At 45.3% G+C, this 23,361-nt stretch overlaps 1 protein-coding gene across 3 annotated transcripts in view; it reads left to right on the top strand.

Moving 5' to 3' along the window:
• The window catches only part of LOC138520861 (histone-lysine N-methyltransferase SMYD3-like), an 87,835-nt gene that overhangs the window by 54,763 nt on the left and 9,711 nt on the right, over positions 1 to 23,361 (top strand). Inside the window, exon 3 of one of the 3 annotated variants that reach the window (XM_069633271.1) lies at positions 7,461 to 7,966. The exons of the other annotated variants lie outside the window; for them this stretch is intronic. Coding sequence (XP_069489372.1) covers positions 7,461 to 7,481 — 21 coding nt within the window. The 3' untranslated portion in view covers positions 7,482 to 7,966. Of the gene's footprint in view, positions 1 to 7,460; positions 7,967 to 23,361 lie in introns of those variants that run through there. 3 annotated transcript variants of the gene reach the window in all.

The following is a 23,361-nucleotide window of genomic DNA, read 5'->3' on the forward strand; positions in this document are numbered from 1 at the left end:
ACAAGAGGCGTCAACAACAGTTATGTCTATATTGTGGGAAGGCCAGACACTTTTTGAACGATTGCCCAGTGAAACCAGCAAGAAAGCCTTTGGGAGGAGTTAATCAAGATAAGAAGGAGCAGGTGTCGGAAAACTCCAGTGCCCGACAAGTATAGAGGTCAGCTTGTCGAGCGTGGAGAAGGTTTCGGTGACCTCACACTTTGTGTTCCCAATTGTCCTATGTAGTCCTGAGAGTCCCACCAAAAGGTTCGCGTTGAATGCTTACATTGATTGTGGAGCCATCGGCAACTATATGGATCATCGTCTGGCAAGTAGATTAGGATTCTCCATAACGGAAAAGTTGAAAGCTGAGAAGGTTTCCGGAGTGGATGGCACTCCATTAGTGTCTGGCCCAGTTACACAGTGCATAAACGACCTTGTTATGGTTTGTCAGGAAGAACACAAGGAGAGGATTTCCTTTGACCTAATTCAAGCCCCTCAGTTTCAAATAATCAAAGGAATTCCTTGGTTAGAAAAGCACAACCCGGTCATTGATTGGCGTTCCAGAACCTTAACCTTTACTGCAGATTGTGAGAACTCATGTCGGAGTGTGGAAGGTGGTGTGGAACTCTTACAGCCAGAACATGCTGCTGAAATCACCTTGGGCGCAATCGGTTCCTTGCCATCAGAATACCAGCAATATCAGGATATTTTTCAGGAGGAGATACAAGCGGAGGTTTTGCCCCCTCATAGGGAGTATGATTGTCAAATTGATTTGGTTCCAGGAGCTCCGCTTCCTTGTAGTAGAATTTAGGCTCTAACAGAAAAAGAAAATGGTCATCTGAGAACTTACCTTGATTAATACTTGGCTAATGGATTCATTAGACCATCTAAGTCTCCCACAGCATCGCTCCTCTTCTTTGTTCCCAAAAAGGAAGGTAATCTAAGAACTTGCATAGATTATAGAGCATTGAATCAAATCACTGTAAAGAATCAATATCCACTTACACTCATTTCAACTCTGTTAGAGCAAGTAAAACAGGCGAAAATATTCACAAAGCTTGACTTAAGAGGGGCCTATCATTCAATCCGGATCAAGGAAGGAGATGAATGGAAGACTGCCTTCCGAACCCGGTACGGGCTATTCGAGTACCAAGTAATGCCTTTTCGATTATGTAATGCCCCGGCAGCCTTCCAGTCTTTTATGAATGATGTTTTCAGAGAACTATTGGACATTTGTGTGGTAGTCTACGTGGATGATATTCTCATCTTCTCCGCCAATCCTTTAGAACATGTGAGACATGTGACCTCAGTTCTTCAGAAACTCAAAGAAAATTCCTTATATGTGAAGTTGGAAAAATGCCAATTGCATGTTCCGGAAGTAGAATTCTTGGGATTCATCTTATCCTCACAAGGAGTTAAGATGGATAACAGAAAAGTGGAGGCCATTCTTACTTGGCCAGCTCCTACCTCTGTCAAGGGAGTTCAAAGCTTCCTGGGATTTGCAAACTTTTATAGACGATTTGTGTCAGATTTTTCGCAACTAGTTCATCCCATCACTTGTTTACTGCGAAAGAACAAAGTATTTAATTGGACTACAGAGGCTGACGAGGCTTTTCAAAGGTTAAAGGAGAGATTTACAGCAGCACCAGTTTTACAACACCCAAGACCAGACCTTCTATTTGTAGTTGAAACTGATCCGTCAAATGTGGCCATGGGAGTAGTATTATCTCAGCGCAACCCAAACTCACAAGAGTTGCATCCTGTGGCATTCTGGTCAAAAAAGTTCTCCCCAGCAGAACTGAATTACTCAGTCACAGACAATGAATTGTTAGCCATCAAAAGTGCACTGAAAGAGTGGAGACATTATTTGTTGGGAGCGAGACACACTGTTACCATATTCACAGATCATAGAAATTTGCAATACGTACGCTCAGCCAAGGCGCAATCTTCTAGACAGTTGAGGTAGGCCCTTTTCTTTGCCGAATATGATTTCGTCATTACCTTTCGGCCAGGTGTTCGAAATGGAAAAGCAGATGCCTTGTCGCGAATTGGTAAAGGAGAGGAAGCTTATGTTGCCCCCAGCCCAGTGGAGATCATTTCTGGAGAGAAGATACTGGGAGTTGTGGACGCCACAGATTTATCATTCGAAGAGTTAAGAAAAGAAATAAAAAGCAGCATGACAGAGGCTGAACTGCAGAAGTGGGAATCTAATAAAGAACACTACAGCATTCAAGACGGCTTGCCATTTTATCAAGGTTGTATATATTTGCGCACAAGATGGTTACAAACTCAAGTAATTGCTAATTACCACAGTGCCATTGAAGGTCATCCCGGAGTCGCTAAAACTAGGGAAAAAATTAAAACATTTTATTGGTGGCCTACTTGGCGTCGAGATGTAGAACAATTTGTTCAAACTTGTGGCAACTGCGCTCAGAATAAATCACAGAAGAAGAAACCTGCAGGACTCCTTCAACCATTGAGTGTGCCACCTGCTCCATGGCACACACTCTCCATGGACTTTATCACCGATTTACCTAAATGTGAAGGATTTGACACCATTTTGGTTGTGGTGGATCTTTTTTCCAAAATGGGACAATTTGTGGCCTTGAAGGGACTTCCTTCAGTATTGATTCTCGCGAGAGTATTTGTGGAGAATATCATAAGACTCCATGGATTTCCTTCAGTTGTAGTTTCAGACCGAGGAAGCCAATTTGTTTCCAAGTTTTGGAAGAAATGCTGTAAACTAGCCCAGATTGATGTGCGGTTGTCCACTAGCCATCATCCACAAACTGATGGACAAACCGAGCGCACCAATCAAACGTTCGAGTAGTACCGCAGATGCATTCTCCACCAAAATGAAGGAACCTGGTTAGATGATTTGTGGGTGGCTGAATATGCATACAACAATTCTGTGCACTCCTCCACTGGTTTAACCCCCTTTTTCATTCTGAATGGTCGACATTCAAGAACTTCAGTTTTGGATCCACCTGAGTCTTTGGAAATGCCAGCAGTAAGGAACCTGCACACCAACATAGCCACAGCCATGATCAAGGCTCAAGAAAAGTTGTCAGTCGCAAAGGATTTGCAGAAGAAGTTTGCTGATCTCAAAAGAAGAAATTCACCAGAATACCAGGTGGGAGACTCCGTTTGGTTACCCACTAAGAATCTAGCACTGCGAGGAACCCGGAAATTCCTTCCTCGTTATTTGGGACCCTTCACAGTGGAAAAAGTCATTAACCGTGTGGCCATGAAGTTAACTCTTCCAAGGAACATGAAAATTCACCCTGTTTTACATGTATCTCTGTTGAAGGCTGTGAGTCCCAATACTCGAATTCAAGAACCTCCTGCTGCAGTGGAAGTGGAAGAAGATCAGTCTGAGTTCGAAGTCAAGATTATTCTGGACTCCAAGATGGTGCGCAATAAATTATTCTATCTAGTCAACTGGAAAGGATATGGACAGCAGGAGAGAACTTGGGAACCTCTTGAGAACATCCACGCTCCAAGACTGTTAAAAATCTTTCATCAAAACAATCCGCACAAACCAAGAAGGGGAACTTCCAATTTAGGAGGGGCCTTGGGGGGGGAATACTGTCATGATCACGGCCAAAACTCCCAACAGAAGCCCCAAGAAAACCTGGTCCTGCATCTACCATTCATGGATGGAGCGCAGACTCAGTGGTGAAGGAGCAGGCAAGGGAGACACTTCCTGACTTCCAAACATGGCTGCCTCATTGGTTCCTGAAGTCACTGTTTGGGTCTAGGCATTCTTTCTAACTCCATACTTAAGCCCCTCCCCTCGAGTGCTCCGCGCTTCGCGTCTTTCTGCTTTTGCAGTTAACGCTTATCGCGGTCCGCTCTGTCTCCGTTATAACTTGCCTGTAACTTCCACAGTTTCCTCAGTACCTCAGTTTTAGCATTTCCCTGATTACGTTTGGTTTAGTTTCCAGGTTTCCGTCACAGCATTCATTACGCAGTTCAGAGTCCTCGTTCGTAATTCCTGTCAGTCAGCTGTTCCAGTCACCGCTAGCTCCTGACTGATTCTCGGCTGCCTTTGAAGTGCATTAGGTGTTTAAGGTGTTTTTCCAGTCAGAGCATTTTCTCGCAGCAAGTATTTCCTCACATTTGTTGTTTCCTTGAAGTGTGCCGTAGTGTATTTTGAGAGTTTTCCAATTATTGCACTTTTGTATGGCAAACATTTCCACACACATGTTGTTTCCTTGAAGTGTGCCATTGTGCGTTGAGAGTTTTCCAGTCACAGCATTTTTACACGGCGAACGGTTCCACACACTTGTTGTCTCATTGAAGCATGCCATAGCGTATTGGGAGTTTCCAGTCACAGCAACCTTACTCAGCAACCTTTCCACACACGTGCTGTTTTCTTGAAAAGTGCCTTAGGTATTGAGAGTATCTTATTGTGGCATTGTTTTAAGGTTCCTCAAGGGCACCCTCCTGCTGAAGCTAGTCACTCACGTTCCACTTCCAGTCCTTTTTTCACTCACACATAGTAGCATGTTGAACAGACGACTCTCTGAGTGTTCTTGAGTGGTTTTATTTTTGGAAGGGTAGCAGTGTCACTGGTTGTTCTCTGTAATTCTGGTTCACAGTTTTCTGATATTTCTCTAGTCAGGTTGTAATTAAATCTTGCTCATACACGCCCTCCATTCAGCAACCTCAGTCCCTTCTTCAGAACAAGCACCCCTGCGCTGAAGCAGGATGGAGAGCCCACCATAAAAAGACAGAAGGATAAGAGAAGGTGTATAATATTACTACTGCAAACACATAGCTAGTGCCCTTGTTTATGAAAGTTTGAAGTTGCTTAGGAGAATTTCTGTGTGTTTATAGAAATCCAGCTCGGTATTAAGGTTTAGATTAGAGAATAGCATTGCTCTCTGAGAAGAGTTCAAGTGGTGTTCCCGCGGAGTTCAGGTAAGCGTTATACACATCTATAACACCTCCTTCCTGGAGGACCACTGGAGAAACCAGTTTCCCTAAAATTTCTAAAATCATTTGTCTCTTTAGACAATCCTCTGGAGTCTTTTGCTGGAAACCATTGCCGACTCCAGCCTCTGCCAGCAGGTGTCTTATTTTCCTGGCGATCTTCAGATCACTTCCCCACATGTGCAGGATGTCTTGGAGGTCCTGTACCTTGCCTTTTGGAAACCTTCGACACTTTTTGGATTGCCCCTTCACTATCCTCCGACCTAGGTCTGTCATTAGTTACATTGTCTGCCTGAAGTGATTTTATGCACCTGTCCGTGTGCTCCACAGTTTTTGCAATTTCAATGGCCCTGTCCAATGTGGGGGTCCTCTCTTTCCATAACTCCTTCCTGATGTTGTCATTGGAAAATTTGATCATCAACTGATCCCTTACATGCTCATCCTGACAATGATCAAACCTGCACTTAACTGCTAAGCCCCTCAAGTATGTGACAAAGGGCCTCATTGCACGGATGGCGGTAGGTATTTAACATTACCGGTAATGGAATACCGGTAACGTTAAATGGCCATGCGGATTACGACCCGGCTCACCGCTATTAGCGGCACCGCTAATTACGGTGCCACTAATAGCAGTTAGTCCGCGTGCGCGCGACCCGCCAACCCGTAAATAACGACATGCCGCTAATAGCACACCATCACAAGGCCAGTGCACACGGCAATAGCGCCATGGTAAATACCCCAAAACCCCTTACCGGCATGGCGGCAATACCGTCATCGCGAACCATCCGTTAAAAGAACTAAGCAGTGTCAACACATGCCACAGGTGGCCAAAATCAGCACAGGTGGAGGCAATGGAGACTGTGGCTGCTCAAAAGAAGCACACCACACCCCTTCCCACACCCCTTCCCACACCAAGATGGTTCCAATACTGGCAGCATTACATGGCCTGGAGGACTTGATTGCAGCGCTGCTGCTACAGCAACAGGCTGCACAGAGGAGAGGCAGGAGGAGGAGGAGGGCAAGACAGGCACAGCAATCACCACCACGCCACCTAATCATACCACAGAGGCACCCACCAATTCCCCGGATCAGAGCCAGTCCATTTAACCTAACACCTGAGCAGATAAACACCCTGTACCGTCTGGACAGGGACACCATCACCAGCATCGTGGACATGATACACAACGACATTGTGAGCCTCATAGATATCCGAACTTCCATCCCCCCTCTACTCAAGGTAGTGACAGTGCTCCACTTCCTGGCCACAGGAACCTACCAGCATACAGTGGGGCAGATGCATGGCATCTCCCAACCAGTATTCTCACGCATACTGAACCAGGTACTCGATGCCCTCCTGAAGCATGCACCCGAACACATATCCATGCCACGGACTGCCCAGGAGATTGCAAACACCAAAGTCGGCTTCTATTCACTGGCAGGCATCCCAAGTTGCATTGAGGCCATCGACTGTACACATGTGGAATTGGTCGTCCCACATCACAATGAAGTAGTCTACCGAAACAGGAAGCAATTCCACTCCATCAATGTCCAGATGGTATGTGACGCAAACAAGATAATCACACATTGCTGTGCCCGATTTCCAGGATCTACCCATGATTCCATGGTCCTGAGGCACTCAACTATCCCCCGCTACATGGAGCGACAAATGGGACAACGTTCGTGGCTACTTGGTGAGTTCCATGCTAAGCACATGGCAGTGTGATTGGGGGGGATAGATAGATACTCCAACTGGGTGTGCATTGGGGGGGGGATAGATAGATACTCCAACTGGGTGTGCATTGGGGGGTAGATAGATACTCCAACTGGGTGTGCATTGTGGGGGGGTAGATAGATACTCCAACTGGGTGTGCATTGGGGGGTAGTTAGATACTCCAACTGGGTGTAGCCTGTAGTCCGTCGCCCAAATGCACGTACAGATGTACGCTAATGGGCACCTGTGAGGGCAGCAACGTACTTGGGATGAACGGACATGCAAGTATATGCCACACGACACAGCTGACAACCCAAATCTGGTGAAATCAAACATCAATCCTTATCCACATTGCACGACACTCCACGCCACGAAATACACAAATGTCATCCATGCCGCCAACATAGTCATGCAGCATTCCTACAGCACAACATCAACAATGCATTGTGCCCTTGGATGCATGCAAAGATATACCCCCTAGCTATGGCAATGCACCACAAACCCATGCACCACTGAAGCGTTGCCTCTCAGCATGGCAACAGCAATGTCGGAAGGACAGTACACCACCAGTGTGGTACCAAATGTGCCTACCCACAGGGACACCAATGACCTGGCCTCACCCAGGACATGGCAGTCACTGTTGGAGGCATCCATGGGGCATGTCTACTTGCATGCTTGTGCTCACCTTTGCACAAAGCAGTCACACAGACCATATTCATTGATGCAGTTGAATGTGTACATGAATCAAAATGATAGGCCAAAGTATGTGACATGAACAGGCCACACATGTGTCAAAAAGTAACAGGGACCCATTCCTCCCCCCATGTAGGTGATGCCAGCTATCCCCTGAAGAGGTGGCTCCTCACACCTGTACGGAACCCACAGAACAGGCACGAAGAAGAATACAATCATGCACATACCCGTACCCGCCTCGTCATCGAGCAGACTTTTGGACTGCTGAAGTCACGGTTTAGGTGCAATAGCAGGTCTGGTGGCGCCCTCCTGTATGGCCATGAGAAGGTTGCAAAGATCACCACGGCATGTGTCATGCTGCACAATATGTGTATGAGACGGAATGTGCCACTGCCCCCTGAGGTTGAAATGAAGGCACCTGATGAGGATGATGACGGGGATGAGGATGGAGGTGAAGGTGATGCAGGTCATGCAAGAGGAGATGGCCAGGAGGGACGTGATGTGAGACAGCATTTGATCAACCAAATATTCTGAGTAACATGTAGTCATACTGTCACCTGTATATGGCTGGTGATGCACTGGTGTCTGTTTGTTAGCTCACAATGGACGTTGCCGTCAATAAATTGATCATACACAATGAAGGAGTCAAGGCCTGTGTTTTACTCAAACAACAGTGTATTAATGAACAGAAACAGGAAAATGTGCAAGGCCCCAACCATCCCGGCACCCTTCCCCCCACCCCCCACAACTGTCCCATCACACCCTTCCCCTCCACCCCCCACAACTGTCCCATCACACCCTTCCCCCCACACCCTTCCCCCCACCCTCCACAACTGTCCCATCACACCCTTCCCCCCACCCCCCACAACTGTCCCATCACACCCTCCCCCCACAACTGTCCCCTCACACCCTTCCCCCCCAACAACTGTCCCATCACACCCTTCCCCCCCACAACTGTCCCTCATGAGTCTCCAACAATGTATGTGTCCAGGCATGCAGAGAGGTCAATGGACATTCACGCCCTATTGTTCAGCATTTGGGGGCTGGCTGGATGTGCGCCTGGTGGTGCGTGTAGAGCGTCTGATTGGGCTTGTCTGCCGCGAACTGGTGATCAAAGAGGTGGCAGACTGTCCTGCTGGAAATTGGCGCTCCATAGCATCTGCGATGCGTGTTAGCACCTCCCGGACGCGTATCAGCTCCCCACACAGCCTGTCTGTGCACGACTCCATTCCCTCCCCGGAGTGCCTGGATGTCTCCCCGAGGTCAGCCCTGAGACGGGCAACCTCCTCCACATGTTGACCTACGAGGTCTGTGAGAGCCTGCTGGCGCTGGATGACGCTGGCTAGGTCAGGGGAAGTGGCGGCCTGTGGTGGTGTGTCTGCTGCGCATCCTGATGCTGGCTGGTGTGCAGATGCCGGCTCTGGGGGGCTACTGAAGGCCTCCATAGACTCGTGAACGGTGACGTGCGAGCAAGGTGTGTGTAGGGGTGATTGCTCGGGGGTTACAGCAGGGCTTGGGGTGTGCATAGGCAGATCGAGTTCCGTGGGCTCATCCACGTCGGACAATGGGGCAATGGCTGCTGCTTCCCCTGCCGAACTGGCAGCAGCTGAGGGTGGACCCTCGGTGGCGGTGATTTGGGGGGGGGAGTGGCCCTCCAGAGGCGGGGCAGTAGGGTTTTGCGTGGCACTGGCAGTGGCGCGCAGGAGTTGTTTTGGACGCTGCAATAGGGGCCTTGGCCTATTCCACCTGATGTTGTTGGTGCATCCTCGCTGGGCTGTGGCCTTTTCTTCTTTTGCACAGGGGGTGCCTGGGATGCTCCCTCGCTGTCTGTATGCGACCCTGTCGGGGACAAGAAGGGGGATGTCATTGGTTATGGTCGCATGTACTCAATGCAGGCTACATCATGAATTCATTTGGGGCCGTTTGAACTTCATTGTGGAGGAAGCAGGTGAGGTGTCATTTCAGTGCCTCATCCATGCAGTGTTGTGTGTGGCACTTGGCTCTGTTGATGTATGCATGTGTGTGTGTTGGGGTCTGGCGCTGACATGCGCAGGGTGGGATGCATGTGTGGATGCCAGGCCATCCATGCAGTGATCCAGGGCTGCCATTTGTGGGGACTTGTACATTCACATTGCATGCTTGCATCAGTGCACTTACCTCCATCAGAAGTGTCCGGCACGCCGTGCTCCATCCTCCGGACTCCCTCATAACATTCTACCCCGATGAGGTTTGCATATGTTTCCTCCCACTCCTTCAGCTTGATCGGTGACCCTGACTCTCCAGCGGTGGCAGTCTTGTGGTTCTCGGCCAGGATCATCCTGACCCGGAGTCTCAGGTCGTCCCATCGTTTTCTGCACTTGTGTACAGTGCGCGTGCTGGCGCCTACAGCACTCACTTTTGTTGCCACTTCGGCCCAGATTGCTTTCTTCTTTAGGAGGGTTTCCCGCCGCATGTCATTTGCGAAGACCACTTCTGCATTGTCCGCTAAGGTTTGAGTCAGCATCACTAACTCCTCGGTGGAGAACTTCTCCTTTCGCTGGCGGTCTGTTGTTTTTTTTAATGCTTTGGGCATGGTAACAGTGTAGCAATGGGTCTCAGGCAGCAAGGTAACACGAACAGGTCCAGGGGGCAGAGGATGCAATGGATTGTGTTTTTAAAGATGGCCGCCGTGCTCTTTCCCGTTCCTGTGCGATGATGCTATTTCCGGTTCCGGTATTTAACGGTCACCGCTATTAGCGGTGGCCGCTATTTGCACAATGCGTCAAGGCGGAGTTGCTATCTGCACTGTTGTGGAAGGCGGTAAGTGACTTTTGGGGGAGATTAGCGGCAAGGCTGGAGGGGCATTACCGGCATGGCGCAAAGCTTGTGTCTGCGTACTCGTAATGGTACGCTATTAGCGCACTCCTACGAGGGTGGACACGTTAAGGGCGCCATGCCGGTAATTTGCGGATTTTACCGCACAACGTGTAATGAGGCCCAAAGTCTTTGATGCTCTCTCCACCCTTTTGACTTCTTGTCGCAAATGTATACCTTTCCAGTATGATGTTCTCTTCAATGTAGTAATGCTTATCTAATTTTGCCAATGTTCTCGCATAAGGGCCTCCATCTGGAATATCTATGGGTTCTGGTAATTTTTTCAAGACTTCCTGCCCTGCAGTTCCCAAACAATGGAACAATAATGCTTCCTTGCACTCATTCGAGAAATTGGCACCAAAAACAGCCAGTGCATATTTATGGAAGCCCTCTTTCCAATCTGCCCAGTGCACTTTGGGTTCACCTGGGACAGGCAGAAAGAAAATCGGAGCCGGTACGTTAGCCATGTCTTCAGCTTCCACTTAAATCAATGTTACATCCGCAGCCAGAACAATCGCTGCACTCGAGTAGTCCGCCCCCTCAAAATTGTGCTCTTTGATAACAAGGGAATGTTAACAGACTGTAGACACTCACCCGTGAGACTCCTTCCAGTAGCGCTACTGTATCCGATCGTTTGTTCCAAAGCCGTTGTGAATGCCTCGTACTTTATTGTACAAGCATGTCAGTCGAAGAGAGAAAGAAAGAGAAAAAAAAACAAATCCAAGATGGCTGCCACATCGTTGGGTCCCTTCTTCTAGCACCGTGATGACGCGCAGCTGCACATCAACAAACAAACAAATCCGAGATGGCCGCCACGTTGTTGGGTCCTTTCCTCCAGGACCGTAATGACGTGCAGCTGTGGCCTGCTAATGCGGATGCGCGGAGCGGCGTTTGTGATGTTGAGATTGCTTCCACAACGGATCACAAACTTCAAAGGTAAACAAGGTGTGTAACACACGCATAACGCAACCCACCTTAAATAACCAAATTAATTCAATTGCACTGCTACGACTGGTGGTTTCAGGAGCAGCGCTGATGAGAACAATGTGATGCCAGTTCGTTGAGGCATAGCTTCTGCCTTTACAGCTGGCTCTCCGCCTGCATGCACCAAATCACGTAGCTTCTGCCTTTACAGCTGGCTCTCCGCTCTCCGCCTGCATTCACCAAATCGCTCTGCAGTCTTTACAGCTCGTCGTTGGAGTCGTTCTTCCTGTAATGGGTATCCGCAGTGGGAAAACGTTCCCACCTCAGAGTGCTGCAGTGCACTCTCCTCAAATTCAGGCAGCTTCCAACACCTTTTATTTGTTATAGGTTCAATCTCCAAGGAGAACGACCCCCAGCCAGGGGCAGCACAACCGTCCTCCTCCCTTCACTGTCCTTCCTCCACACACTCTAGAACCTAGAACCTTCAACAGTGACTAGCCTCTAGGTTCTACAGTAACCACGTATTATGATGCACAGTTGTTCAGCTGCATGCTAATGATGATGGAATAGATTCCACAAAGGGATGCAATGTGGATACGATGTTACTCATCCTAACAGTCACCTAATTACTTTATCGGCTATAGACACTATAACACACTGGGGATGAGATTTGTTAATTTCAAATTTTAACAAGAATTAACCCATGATCTTTTCTTTAGTGGAATTGTGATCAAATGGCTAAGTGTCTACCCAGTTTTGTCCACTCCACTCACAATTTAATGAGAAGGATTAAGGCAGGTAGTTTCCCCCCACAGAAGGGATAGCTTTGGGTTATATCTACTTACATGGGAGATCATTGTCCTCAGCTCAGGAGGCCAGACACAATTTAGGATCCTCTTTTGGTAACCGATAGCAGGAGTCAGCTCACACCCCAGGCATGGACAGCTCAGTTATTCTCAGCAGGGCCCAGTCAAGTTTGAAGGCTGTCTCAGACAGGGCTCCCAGTTTTCCAAGCACAAGTCTCCTTTCTTTTCTCCTTCTTTCTCTCTGTGTCTCTGTCCCTTTCTGTCTCTCTTCCCTCTGCCCAGTCCTTTTCCCTCCTAATCTCCCTATTTTGGTAGACATGCATTATATAGTACTGATGACACATCCACATTATGAATATTCCCAAGCATTAGATTGGACATTCATTTTCTACCCCACCTCTCTAGTCCGGCCTCTCCCAGCCAATAGGGCAAGGTTTTCAGGAGGTCCAGATTATGGATAATGAGGGGAGGAGAGAAATGCCTCTTTTTAAAATGACATTTACAGTTGCATTTTTCTTTCTCAGAAAGTCACAACATAACAACGTTCTTAAATTTACAGATAACCACAATAAAATATATATTTTCTGATTCAGCGATTCATGTCGGGTCTGGGGAAACTACTTTAACCGCGGCATGACCTTCCGGGATTGAGCTATCATTTTTCACAGTTTATTCATACCCCCAAATAGTTCTGAACATCAAACTTCACAAAACACACATTATTTTTACTTTGTATCAGCTCACCAAGTTTTGGATTTCTGTCATTTATACGAGTGTCAGCTACACAGAGCTATATGGTCCTCTTTTTTGGGGCTGTGTAGGTGAGGACTACAGAATTAAGTGTACCAAAGGTAAGTCCCACAAAACAGCTTCCTCCTTTTAAGCTATGATGTTCTTCTTAGTATCCACCGGACATATACACAAAAAACCTACTCAACATGAATTTAGGCGAGAACACATGGCTTTCAAAGAAATAATCAAATTTTAATGTTTATAAGTTCATAAAACACAATCATTATAGACAAAAATTAAAAATCAACCCAAAAGGTTCACAAATCTAAATCATTTGTCAGAAACACCATTTGATTCTGGTGTATATGCATCAAGGCACACACTGCTATATTATCAACAAATGAGTAAAATATGCCAACAGTGAATCATGTGTCTTTTATGGAACTTCCTTTTAAGGGAGAGTAGATGTGTCAACACTTAACATGTGTTTCTAGAACCCACATACATTTTTGAAATACAGTCAAGTTAATGTTTATTTGCATTTCCCATTGGTCTGTCTTCAGGACACTCTTTATTTTCATCACATATTGACATTTAAAGTGTTGCAAATTAGGAACATGGTGTGTTCCAAACAATCTAGAAGTTAAAACAAACATAAAACCTTATTAGTATCATGTGTAACTCTGTGTTGTGTCAGAATATGTGGATATACAGAGAAAATAACCTTCCATTTCTTTGAAGCTTAAGGGCTACTTCTAAGTAACAATCTAGTAAAGAAAGAATCAGGGCTACTTGTCCACTGAAACCCACACCAATGTTTGTGATGGCAATTTCTTTATCATTTAGAAAATAGCCTTTGCTTTCATATTGCAATCTACAAAGGTATACCATTCCCTATAGGTACCATACTGATTCATATGGTAATCTACATATTTCCATTGCTATCCTACACAGGACAACTTTTTCATAAAACTTCTCAGTTTACCCGGTAATATTGTCTAATTACCTGTAGCTCCTTTTTTCTTTGTAAGGTTTATTTCAAAACTTGTCGAGCCCGTCTGTACCGTGTGAAGAGGCATACATACCCAATATTGTGTGTAGCCACTCCTCATAATTCTTATAGGGTCATCACCATTCCTAATGTAAAACCAAGGTGGGCACGATGTTATTGGCCAGTTATTATCAAAATAACCCATTTGTTTTTAATGCCGATCAAATTGTGCTTACCGGAAGAAAGAGTTATTTACATCTTCTTCTCACTCACGGCGGGGACGTTTATGTACGGCTTCTCCTGAACAACAATAGTAGAGCCAAATTATGTGGATAGAACGCCATGAGAAGAAGATACAAACAACTCTTTCTTCCGGTAAGCACAATTAGATCGGCATAAAAACAAATGGGTTATTTTGATAATAACTGGCCAATAACATTGTGCCCACCTTGGTTTTACATTAGGAATGTTGATGTCCCTATAGGTCTTATGAGGAGGGGCTACACACAATATTGGGTATGTATGCCTCTTCACACAGTACAGATGGGCTTAACAAGTTTTGAAATAAACCTTGCAAAGAAAAAAGGAGCTACAGGCAATTAGACAATATTACCGGTTAAACTGAGAAGTTTTATGAAAAAGTTGTCCTGTGTAGGATAGCAATGGAAATATGTAGATTACCATAAGAATCAGTATGCTACCTATAGGGAATGGTATACCTTTGTAGATTACAATATGAAAGCAAAGGCTACTTTCTAAATGATACAGAAATTACCATCACAAACATTGGTGTGGGTTTCAGTGGACAAGTAGCCCTGATTCTTTCTTTACTAGATTGTTACTTAGAAGTAGCCCTTAAGCTTCAAAGAAATGGAAGGTTATTTCCTCTGTATATCCACATATTCTCACACAACACAAAGAGTTTCACATGGTACTAATAAGGTTTTATGTTTGTTTTAACTTCTAGATTGTTTGGAACGCACCATGCTCCTAATATGCAACACGTTAAATGTCACTACATGATGAAAATAAAGAGTGTCCTGAAGACAGAACCAATGGGAAATTCAAATAAACATCAACTTGACTGTATTTCAAAAATGTATGTGGGTTCTAGAAACACATGTTAAGTGTTGACACATCTACTCTCCCTTAAAAGGGAGCTCCAAAAAAGACAAATGATTCACTGTTGGCATATTTTACTCTTTCGTTGATAATATAGCAGTGTGTGCCTTGATGCATACACACCAGAATGAAATGGTGTTTCTGACAAATGATTTAGATTTGTGAACCTTTTGGGTCAATTTAAATTTTTTGTCTATAATGTAATGATTGTGTTTTATTACCTTATAACTATGTATATTTCTTTGAAAACCATGTGTTCTCACCTATATTCATGTTGAGTAGAATGTTTGTGTATATGTCAGGTGGATACTAAGAAGAACCTCATAGCTTAAAGGGAGGAAACTGTTTTGTGGGACTTACCTTTGGTACACTTAATTCATAGGAGTGTCACAATCCCATTTTTTTGTTGAATTAAATTCTACACATCACATAAAAATTATATTTACATTAAAGGACTGACAGGCCTTTTGTGATCTTTAAGGTGCATCCTGGATGAGCTCAATGGGACGCACAACCGTCTTTATATTAAGGAAAATTAGTTCAATGTTTTTCAAGTAGCAATGTATTAATATGGGCCACCCTTGAGTGTCCATTTCTCAAAACCGAAGCTGTTTAATTTTCTCCAAAGTCACATGACCTGGACATCTGTTTATCTATTTTGGATGTTTATGTAACAGTCTTTGAAGTTCCATTATCATTCTCTGTTTAAAGATGCAAAGCAGTTTATTGGGGCCATGGTAGTCCTGAAAAGACAGGCTAGTCTTCCTTTATCTGACCCTTCCACAAATTTGATCTGACAACAGTGTCTTTTTTATAGCATTTTTCTGAACAGACTTGCATTCCTTGTAGGCCTCAGCAAAAGGTCTCTGAGGTCAGAGGCACAGCTACTCAGCCCATCAGTTCAATGGGGAAAGCTGCAAAAGCAAGCTACATGTATAATTCCAAATGAAATTGCATTTTAAATCAAAAAGACATGTTTTACATGTAACAGTTTACATGTAATCGGGGCTTTCTGTCCATGTTTAATGTTTTTCTTTAGTCTAACAGTTGAAAAGACATGGCTTCCCTTTCTGTATTGTCCACACATAGGTCAATATTTACCACGGGTCACCAATGTCCACTTTAAAACTCTATGTAGGCCTTTCCATTTAAATGTCAGTTTATATCTTGGAAAGTAAGTGTTTCTGTTCATATCAAATGAAATATGTCACTTGGCTTCACTTAGATTTCTCGGTCACAGTCTTGTATTGCATAGAAGTCAATGTAACATGCTGATGCTTGTCTTCCTCAGTCAAAATGTGCCCTTTCCCAGTTTACATGAAGTCTGCATCTGCAGCACCACATGTCTTTTTGGAAACCATTGGCCACATGTAGCAATATTACTGTTCTAAGGCACACTTTCCTTCACTTAAGTGCCTTTCTGTTTTGGTAAAGTTGAGTGAGGCCTATATTTCGCATTTACTAGGCCTCATGTTGGAAAATAAGTGTTTTTGGCTGGTCTGCATGTTCCAATGGGTCTCATCCAGTAGTAAGCTTTAATATTGCAGTAGCGGCCTTGCTTCACCCTTTAGTTTGTCATTCTGGGGCTGAAGCTATACCCCAAACAGACAAATGTTGCCTGATCCGACCACCCTGTATAAACTGGACCTGTCTGTATTTAACAGGTGCCCAAAAACATCCTGGCATGTAAGAAAAGGCCATGAAATGAAACAGGGCACCAAATTTGTCCTCGCCACTAGCCATTGGCTAGTGATAATTGGCTCTTGGCAAGTAATAAACGGCATGCTTTCTGTATCTATAGAATTGAGGTGACAAGTGACTTTTTATGGCTGCCTAGTAGCTTGCAACTTGAAACTGTTCCCCCGTGACGCCAGTATGTAGTAATAACTATGTGATTTGTCAGAAATGACAGATTGGGAGACGGCGGAGTGGAGAAAGACTTGGATTTCCAGAAGCAGCATGCCAGATTGTCTTTTTACTTAGCCTCATGTGCTCCAGGTGTTTACCAACAAGACTGCTGTTTCTTTTTGTTATTGAGTTCTGCTCAGTCAGGGTGTCTGTTTACACCTAACTACGTTGCCCCCAGTTACCATAGTGGGGCAACATGACTGAAAAATCATTTGACTTTTGCTTGGGGCAGCTTGAGTTGAAAGCTTGCGGAAATGCAGGCAAAAGGTGTAGTAGTCTAGTGAATAGATTCGAAACGTTGGCTTGAGACAGACCCATAATTGCATGCTCCACAATGCAAATATGGACACGTGTGACAACCATTGCTGTAACATATCTTAGTTTGAGGTTTAGGTATCACAATCCTAAGGAGATAGTAGGCTGGGGTAAATATATAGATAGGCGCCGGTGGTACACATTTGCAAATCACAATATGTATTTTATAGATGCAGAAAATGGCGAGACAATGTTCAGAATATTTGTGACAAATTGTGAGTTGTCATGATCACTGGGACATCAATGTATGGCGATATTAGCATCTACCAGTGTTCAAAGTCATCAGACAGGCCTTTTCAGCTGGCCTTTCAGTCATGGTCATATAGGCCAGTCCGGGCCTGTGGTGGTTGTGCTGCTACATGCCATTAGAAGCTTATATACAGCAAGAGAAGGTTGCTGTGCTTATCAGCGTACACTAGCTCATTTAAGAAGGATTGCTTATGCTCACACAAAGGACACTGAATTTTAAGCTCCTCACCATTTCCGGTGACAAGAAAAGTAGATTTATTACGGTTAAGGGATTACTAAATCGTGGCAATATGGGCCCATTAAATTAATATTATATAAAATGGCCCCCAACAAAATTGTGTCCAGGACTTTTCGGGTAATCTCATTAGAGTCCATTACCACAAAGGCTAAGATGAAAAACACATCTTTGGACAACATGCTGTGCATAAGCTGAGCAAGTCGGGCTCTTCACCCCATCAGCCACCTTAATGAACACATTCCTCGCATTGGGCAACCTTACATGTTACCCAGACGACCTTGAAGTATAGTCAGACGCAGTATTCTTTTGAGTCTTCGCAACTCTACATGTAAGGTTGTGTTCACGTAACCAGCTTTTGTTTTGCACTAAAATGACTACGTACTCATCTCTGGCATTGCCGCTTGTCCACAGAGAGTGGCTTAGTGTACTCTCGCCAGTGATAGCTGGACTGTGGTCTGCAGGGAGTAAACACAAGGGATGTGGTAGATGGGGGCGTGGGGAGCAGGAACAAGTGAAACAACCTTCAACATGTGAGAGCAGTACACGTTATGGTAAAGATGTGGGCTGTAAGGAGACTCTGCGAGGCCGGATCATTCTGTAATACTAAGCAATATTGCTGCAAAGTCAGTTCCTTGTGGCTCAGTAAGTAGTACTAGTAGCAGTGAGTGGATGGGTGTGTGATGAGCTGGTGATTTGCCCCAGGGATTCCTGTGATGTGTGGAGGCTTATTTTCCAGGTTATGTTGCATATTGTTATCTACTGCTTTTGACTGTGTTTCACACAACTGTACAAGCGCTGTGATACCTCCGGGTCTGGGCGCTATATAAATGAAATAAATGTTCATCCGTTCCCAAGACAAACCCCCACGATCTAAATACTTTGTCAGGATGGCAGAGTCAACGGTTGGCTGTGTGACAAGATGAGGTTAGTTGGAGCAATAAGGCCTGTCAATCCCAGTTGGCAACATACAGGATGGTCTGCTTTAAGGACTGTGGGTGAGGAGTGTATGGTACAATATAATATATTGGAAGAGTGTATAATGTGTAGTGGAAATCTGAAAGACCTACCTTTGCTTAACTGATAGTGAGGGACAGGAAGAGTGAACAAGTATTTAAGAACTGGCCTAGTTGATTTAGGGCAGGAAGAGGGATAAGACTGAAGCTGTACTTTGCATTATATCTGAGGCGGGGCATAGGTTTGCTTGGTCGCGCTTAATGATCTGATGTAGTGCTGCTGGTTTACTTGATTCGTATGGTTATTAACATAATTTCCGGCTAGCTCTTGGGTTTATCTGGTAAAGAAGGGTGTCTTCCTACATTGTTTCCTGTTTCCTGGTGTACATTGCACGGGGGTGCCTGTCGCGAGCCATTATTTCCGCAGGCATATTTTGTCTGTTATCTAGGCACTCTTTATTTATCCTTGTGGTGCAAATCTCAGTAATGCTGATGTTTCATACTTGGTAGTCTGATCTTTAGAAATCCATTTAATCATCACTGAACTGTTTGCTTAAACACACATAAATGTAAGCCAGCAGTGTCTTAATTATATATATATATATATATATATATATATATATATATATATATATATATATATATATATATATATATATATATATGAAATGTAAGTCTCTAGGACCGCCACCTCTTCCCTACCTGTTGCCTATTTTATTACAGCGGCTCACAACTGAAGAATCTCACTCACAATTCTGGCATCTGTTTGATTGGGGGTGCATTACAGAAAACAGGGAACATATGCTCAACTATAACCCTTTCCACATCATGGTGCCAGGCTTATCAAGCTTTACAGTATTCGTTTTGACCATCCCACTCCTCTGCCTTTTGCAGGGGGGGGGGCTAAGTGTTGATGGGAGGGGCCACTTTAAAAACTGGGCGGGGATAACTTGAAGGCTCCATCCCCTCTGTTCTACCCCCAAGGGCCGTCTGGTGTGGGGACCAATTATCTTAATGGTACATTTTAAAGCGCAATATGCCATTACAAATTAAAATGTTATTGGATTTAAAGACAACATACACATTTGGTTCCTTTGATAATTTCTACATGCCATGGACAGCAACCTTTAAAAAATATTCTTGCGATAAAAAAGTAAATTGTGAGCCATAACACTTGTACATATAAGGTCATGCCATAGCGATAAATGGCTAGACTGGCTGCACCAAAATGCCAGTGCAGCCATGTAATCACAGATGCCATGTCTACTTTATTATATTTGCCCATTTAAAAAAAAGTAAAAAAATATATAAGGTTATGCCACAGTTATAAGTGACTAGACTGACTGCACCAAAATGCTATTTTAGCCACATAACACATATGCCGAAGAAAAAGAAAGTGCGCAAATAAGCCCCTACCCTCGGATGTCAAAGTACACAGAAGGTGGTTATAAGCTGGCTCGCATCCGTGGGGACGGGGAAGGTGGTTATAAGCTGCCTCGCATCCGTGGGGACGGGGAAGGTGGTTATAAGCTGGCTCGCATCCGTGGGGACGGGGAAGGTGGTTATAAGCTGGCTCGCATCCGTGGGGACGGGGAAGGTGGTTATAAGCTGGCTTGCATCCGTGGGGACGGGGAAGGTGGTTATAAGCTGGCTCGCATCCGTGGGGACGGGGAAGGTGGTTATAAGCTGGCTCGCATCCGTGGGGAGGGGGAAGGTGGTTATAAGCTGGCTCGCATCCGTGGGGAGGGGGAAGGTGGTTATAAACTGGCTCGCATCCGTGGGGAGGGGGAAGGTGGTTATAAGCTGGCTCGCATCCGTGGGGAGGGGGAAGGTGGTTATAAACTGGCTCGCATCCGTGGGGACGGGGAAGGTGGTTATAAGCTGGCTCGCATCCGTGGGGAGGGGGAAGGTGCTTATAAGCTGGCTCGCATCCGTGGGGACGGGGAAGGTGGTTATAAGCTGGCTCACATCCGTGGGGACGGGGAAGGTGGTTATAAGCTGGCTCACATCCGTGGGGACGGGGAAGGTGGTTATAAGCTGGCTCGCATCCGTGGGGACGGGGGCCGATGGGAGCATTTAATTTTGCTGAGGCAGAGGGGCGATGGAAGTTTTGAAAGTAGCAGTTTTAAAGTTTGACTGCATTTATGCAAGTACATTTTGCTGCATCTGCACAAACAGTCAGACTTTAGTTTCAGGAAAGGCTTCCATACCTGCTCACCAACTGCAAAGGAAAGAGGCTGGAGGGCTGCTTAAGTAGGGAAAAAGGACAGGAAAACAGGAAGGCGCCAACAGTTTAAGGGGATTTACAGGTGGGAGGGGCTTAGGCCAGGTGACCCAGATCCACCTGCACCTGCTCACCAACTGCAAAGGAAAGAGGCTGGAGGGCTGCTTATCTAGGGACTAAAGGGCAGGAAAATAGGAAGGCGCCAACAGTTTAAGGGGACTTTCTTTATGTTACCCTCCACTGTCGCTGCACCAAGGCCTCCTCACAAGGTGTTTGGGGCTGGAAACGCACTTATGGAAGTCGACAGGGTGCGTAGCTCTGTTCTTACATAGCCATCTTGCTCCATGCCCCCTAGTAGTCTCAACACATTAATAATTCTGCTTGTGTAGGCATGCAGGTGCTCAAAAATGACCATCATCTCTGTTAATCTCTCCACATATTTTACACCACTAGTATGTTACCCCCATACTTTCTTAATTACTTAGTAGCACTTTAGCTATCATATGGTTAACATCACTGAATCATTGTTGCCACAAATCGCCACACTGCCTAGAGCATCCATCTTACTCCATGATGGACCTGGCACAAAGGCAGTGAATTACTCTTCCTACACTGTCATTCGTACCCAGCAAAGTGCACTAAGCCAATTGGGTGGATGCAAGAGTGGGTGAGAATACAGTGTGTACTGCCCTCTCTTGCCAGCCACCTGAGGCCTTCCCCGGTTGGCACCATCCTGATTGTGGGGAGGCAACTGGGGGCTTCTCCCTGTTGCCTTCCCACATGCCCACCCAGTTCCAAAGAGATCATGCTCCCTTTCCCCACCCCCCCATCTCCCTCTCCACTTACCTGTTGGATCGAAGCTTTGTGCTCCGGTCCCGGGGCTCCTCCCACGCACGGCTGCCTTGGAATTGGAAAAGGGACTATCTTTTTTTTCTTGGGATATTGGGATCGTACAATACGCGCGGATAGCTACCACGCCTGAGTTGGAAATGCGTACATGGACGGTAACGGCCCCAGCGCTCGTTGTTCAGGCTGGCAGGCCGTTAGCGGCCATGTTCGTCCTCGACTGTTGCATGATTGCTACAGTATGCGTTCGGTCTGATCTAAACTTGTTTCAAATATTTCTTACACCTTCCCCTTGCTCAATATCCACTATGGCCACTGCAAATGTTTTATTCTAGCCCTCCATTGGTGTATATGCTGATTTCACCTAGTGGCATGTGATGTACAGACCTCTAGTGTTTATGGTTTAACTGCATTGGGTCATGTTAATATTGCGATTCATGAATAGATTAGCTGCATTGCTATTTTTAAACGCAAAAAAATGTAGTATGTTTTTTTTAATTTTATTATATTTCTCTTTATTCGAAATGGGAAGGTGCGTTTCAAATGTACATGCTGTAGAATTGTAATTGTTATTTATAATGTGCTTAATAGCCAGAGGTTTCTAAGCGCAGACCCGGAGATCGAGCCTGTGTTGCTCTGTGTCATCTTGCTTCCACGGTGAGCAAGTTGCCCCGGAACTATCCGTCCGACACACAATGCTACAGGTTTTGAATAGTCTGTATGTTGAATGTTGACATGGGTGCAGGCACAGCAAAAGAGTCGTAGAATACTGCTATGGCCAAGCACATCCGGTCTAGCAGCACACATGGCCGTCCAGACTGAAACACCTAACTTACCTCAACACCTCTGCCACTAGCATACAGCGACTTACATTCGAAAGGAACTTGGTATAGCTGACCACACATCGGCTCTCTATACAATAGCAATCTTTTGCAATTCCACCAACAGCGCCCACCCACGTGCCTGACCTCTCAGTGGGCTGCTTAGTCGAGCCTAGCCAGCCATCTAATTCCTAGACCGGCAAAATGCACACACACATCTCCTAAACTTAACCTCTTAGAATTTTTCACCGCATTGACTACGGTCACCGAGGGCGTTCCTACCACAAAAGCACATTCAGGCCACACAAGTGGGGAAAGAGCGCTATATAAATAACCAAATACAATACAATACAATCCATAATTCTCCCAGAGTGTGTAGCACAGAAATAATAGCAGGCACCAAACCCAGAGTACTGAAGAGTATAGTAATGGATACTGCAGGATATGGTGCAGTCCTTATTTAATGACATGGTCGTCAGGTGCTGTATGGTGCAGAGTCTGCTGCCCCCCAAATGGCAGCAAATAAATGTGACATTACACAAATGTTTTGGGCAGGTCAAGCGTAGAACATAAGCACCCGAAAAAATGCTTATCACCTGAATAAACTCTAATGTTACCAATAAAAGAAGAAATGTAAACTAGTAAAGATGAAACAAAATGATGAATAATTCTATATGACATATTTCTTCGGGAGACGATGGTGCGGAAAAACAGTAGAGGCCTATAATGTTACTATTAGCATACAGGTTTCATTAGAGACCTCCTCTCAGCCAATCAGAATGTTCGAAATGCAGTCCATAATCTGTGACATAGACCTAATTCCAAACATTCTGACCAGAGCAGCAGCCTAACAAGCAAGCAGCACATAAAACAAGCACTGGCAAAGTAAACAGCTTTAACTTTTGTGTAGGCATGGGATAGGCATTTTCTAAGCACTGCCATAATAGTATTACCTGGCCATATAATACAACCGGCCGAAGATGGTGAGATCACCTGGGCATATGATTGCAGTGCCTGACAAAGGCCTATCCCATGCCTCCAAAAAAGCCACATCT

Source organism: Ambystoma mexicanum, chromosome 13 (genome assembly GCF_040938575.1).
Source record: "Ambystoma mexicanum isolate Mex_15411 chromosome 13, UKY_AmexF1_1, whole genome shotgun sequence".
Classification (NCBI taxonomy): domain Eukaryota; kingdom Metazoa; phylum Chordata; class Amphibia; order Caudata; family Ambystomatidae; genus Ambystoma; species Ambystoma mexicanum.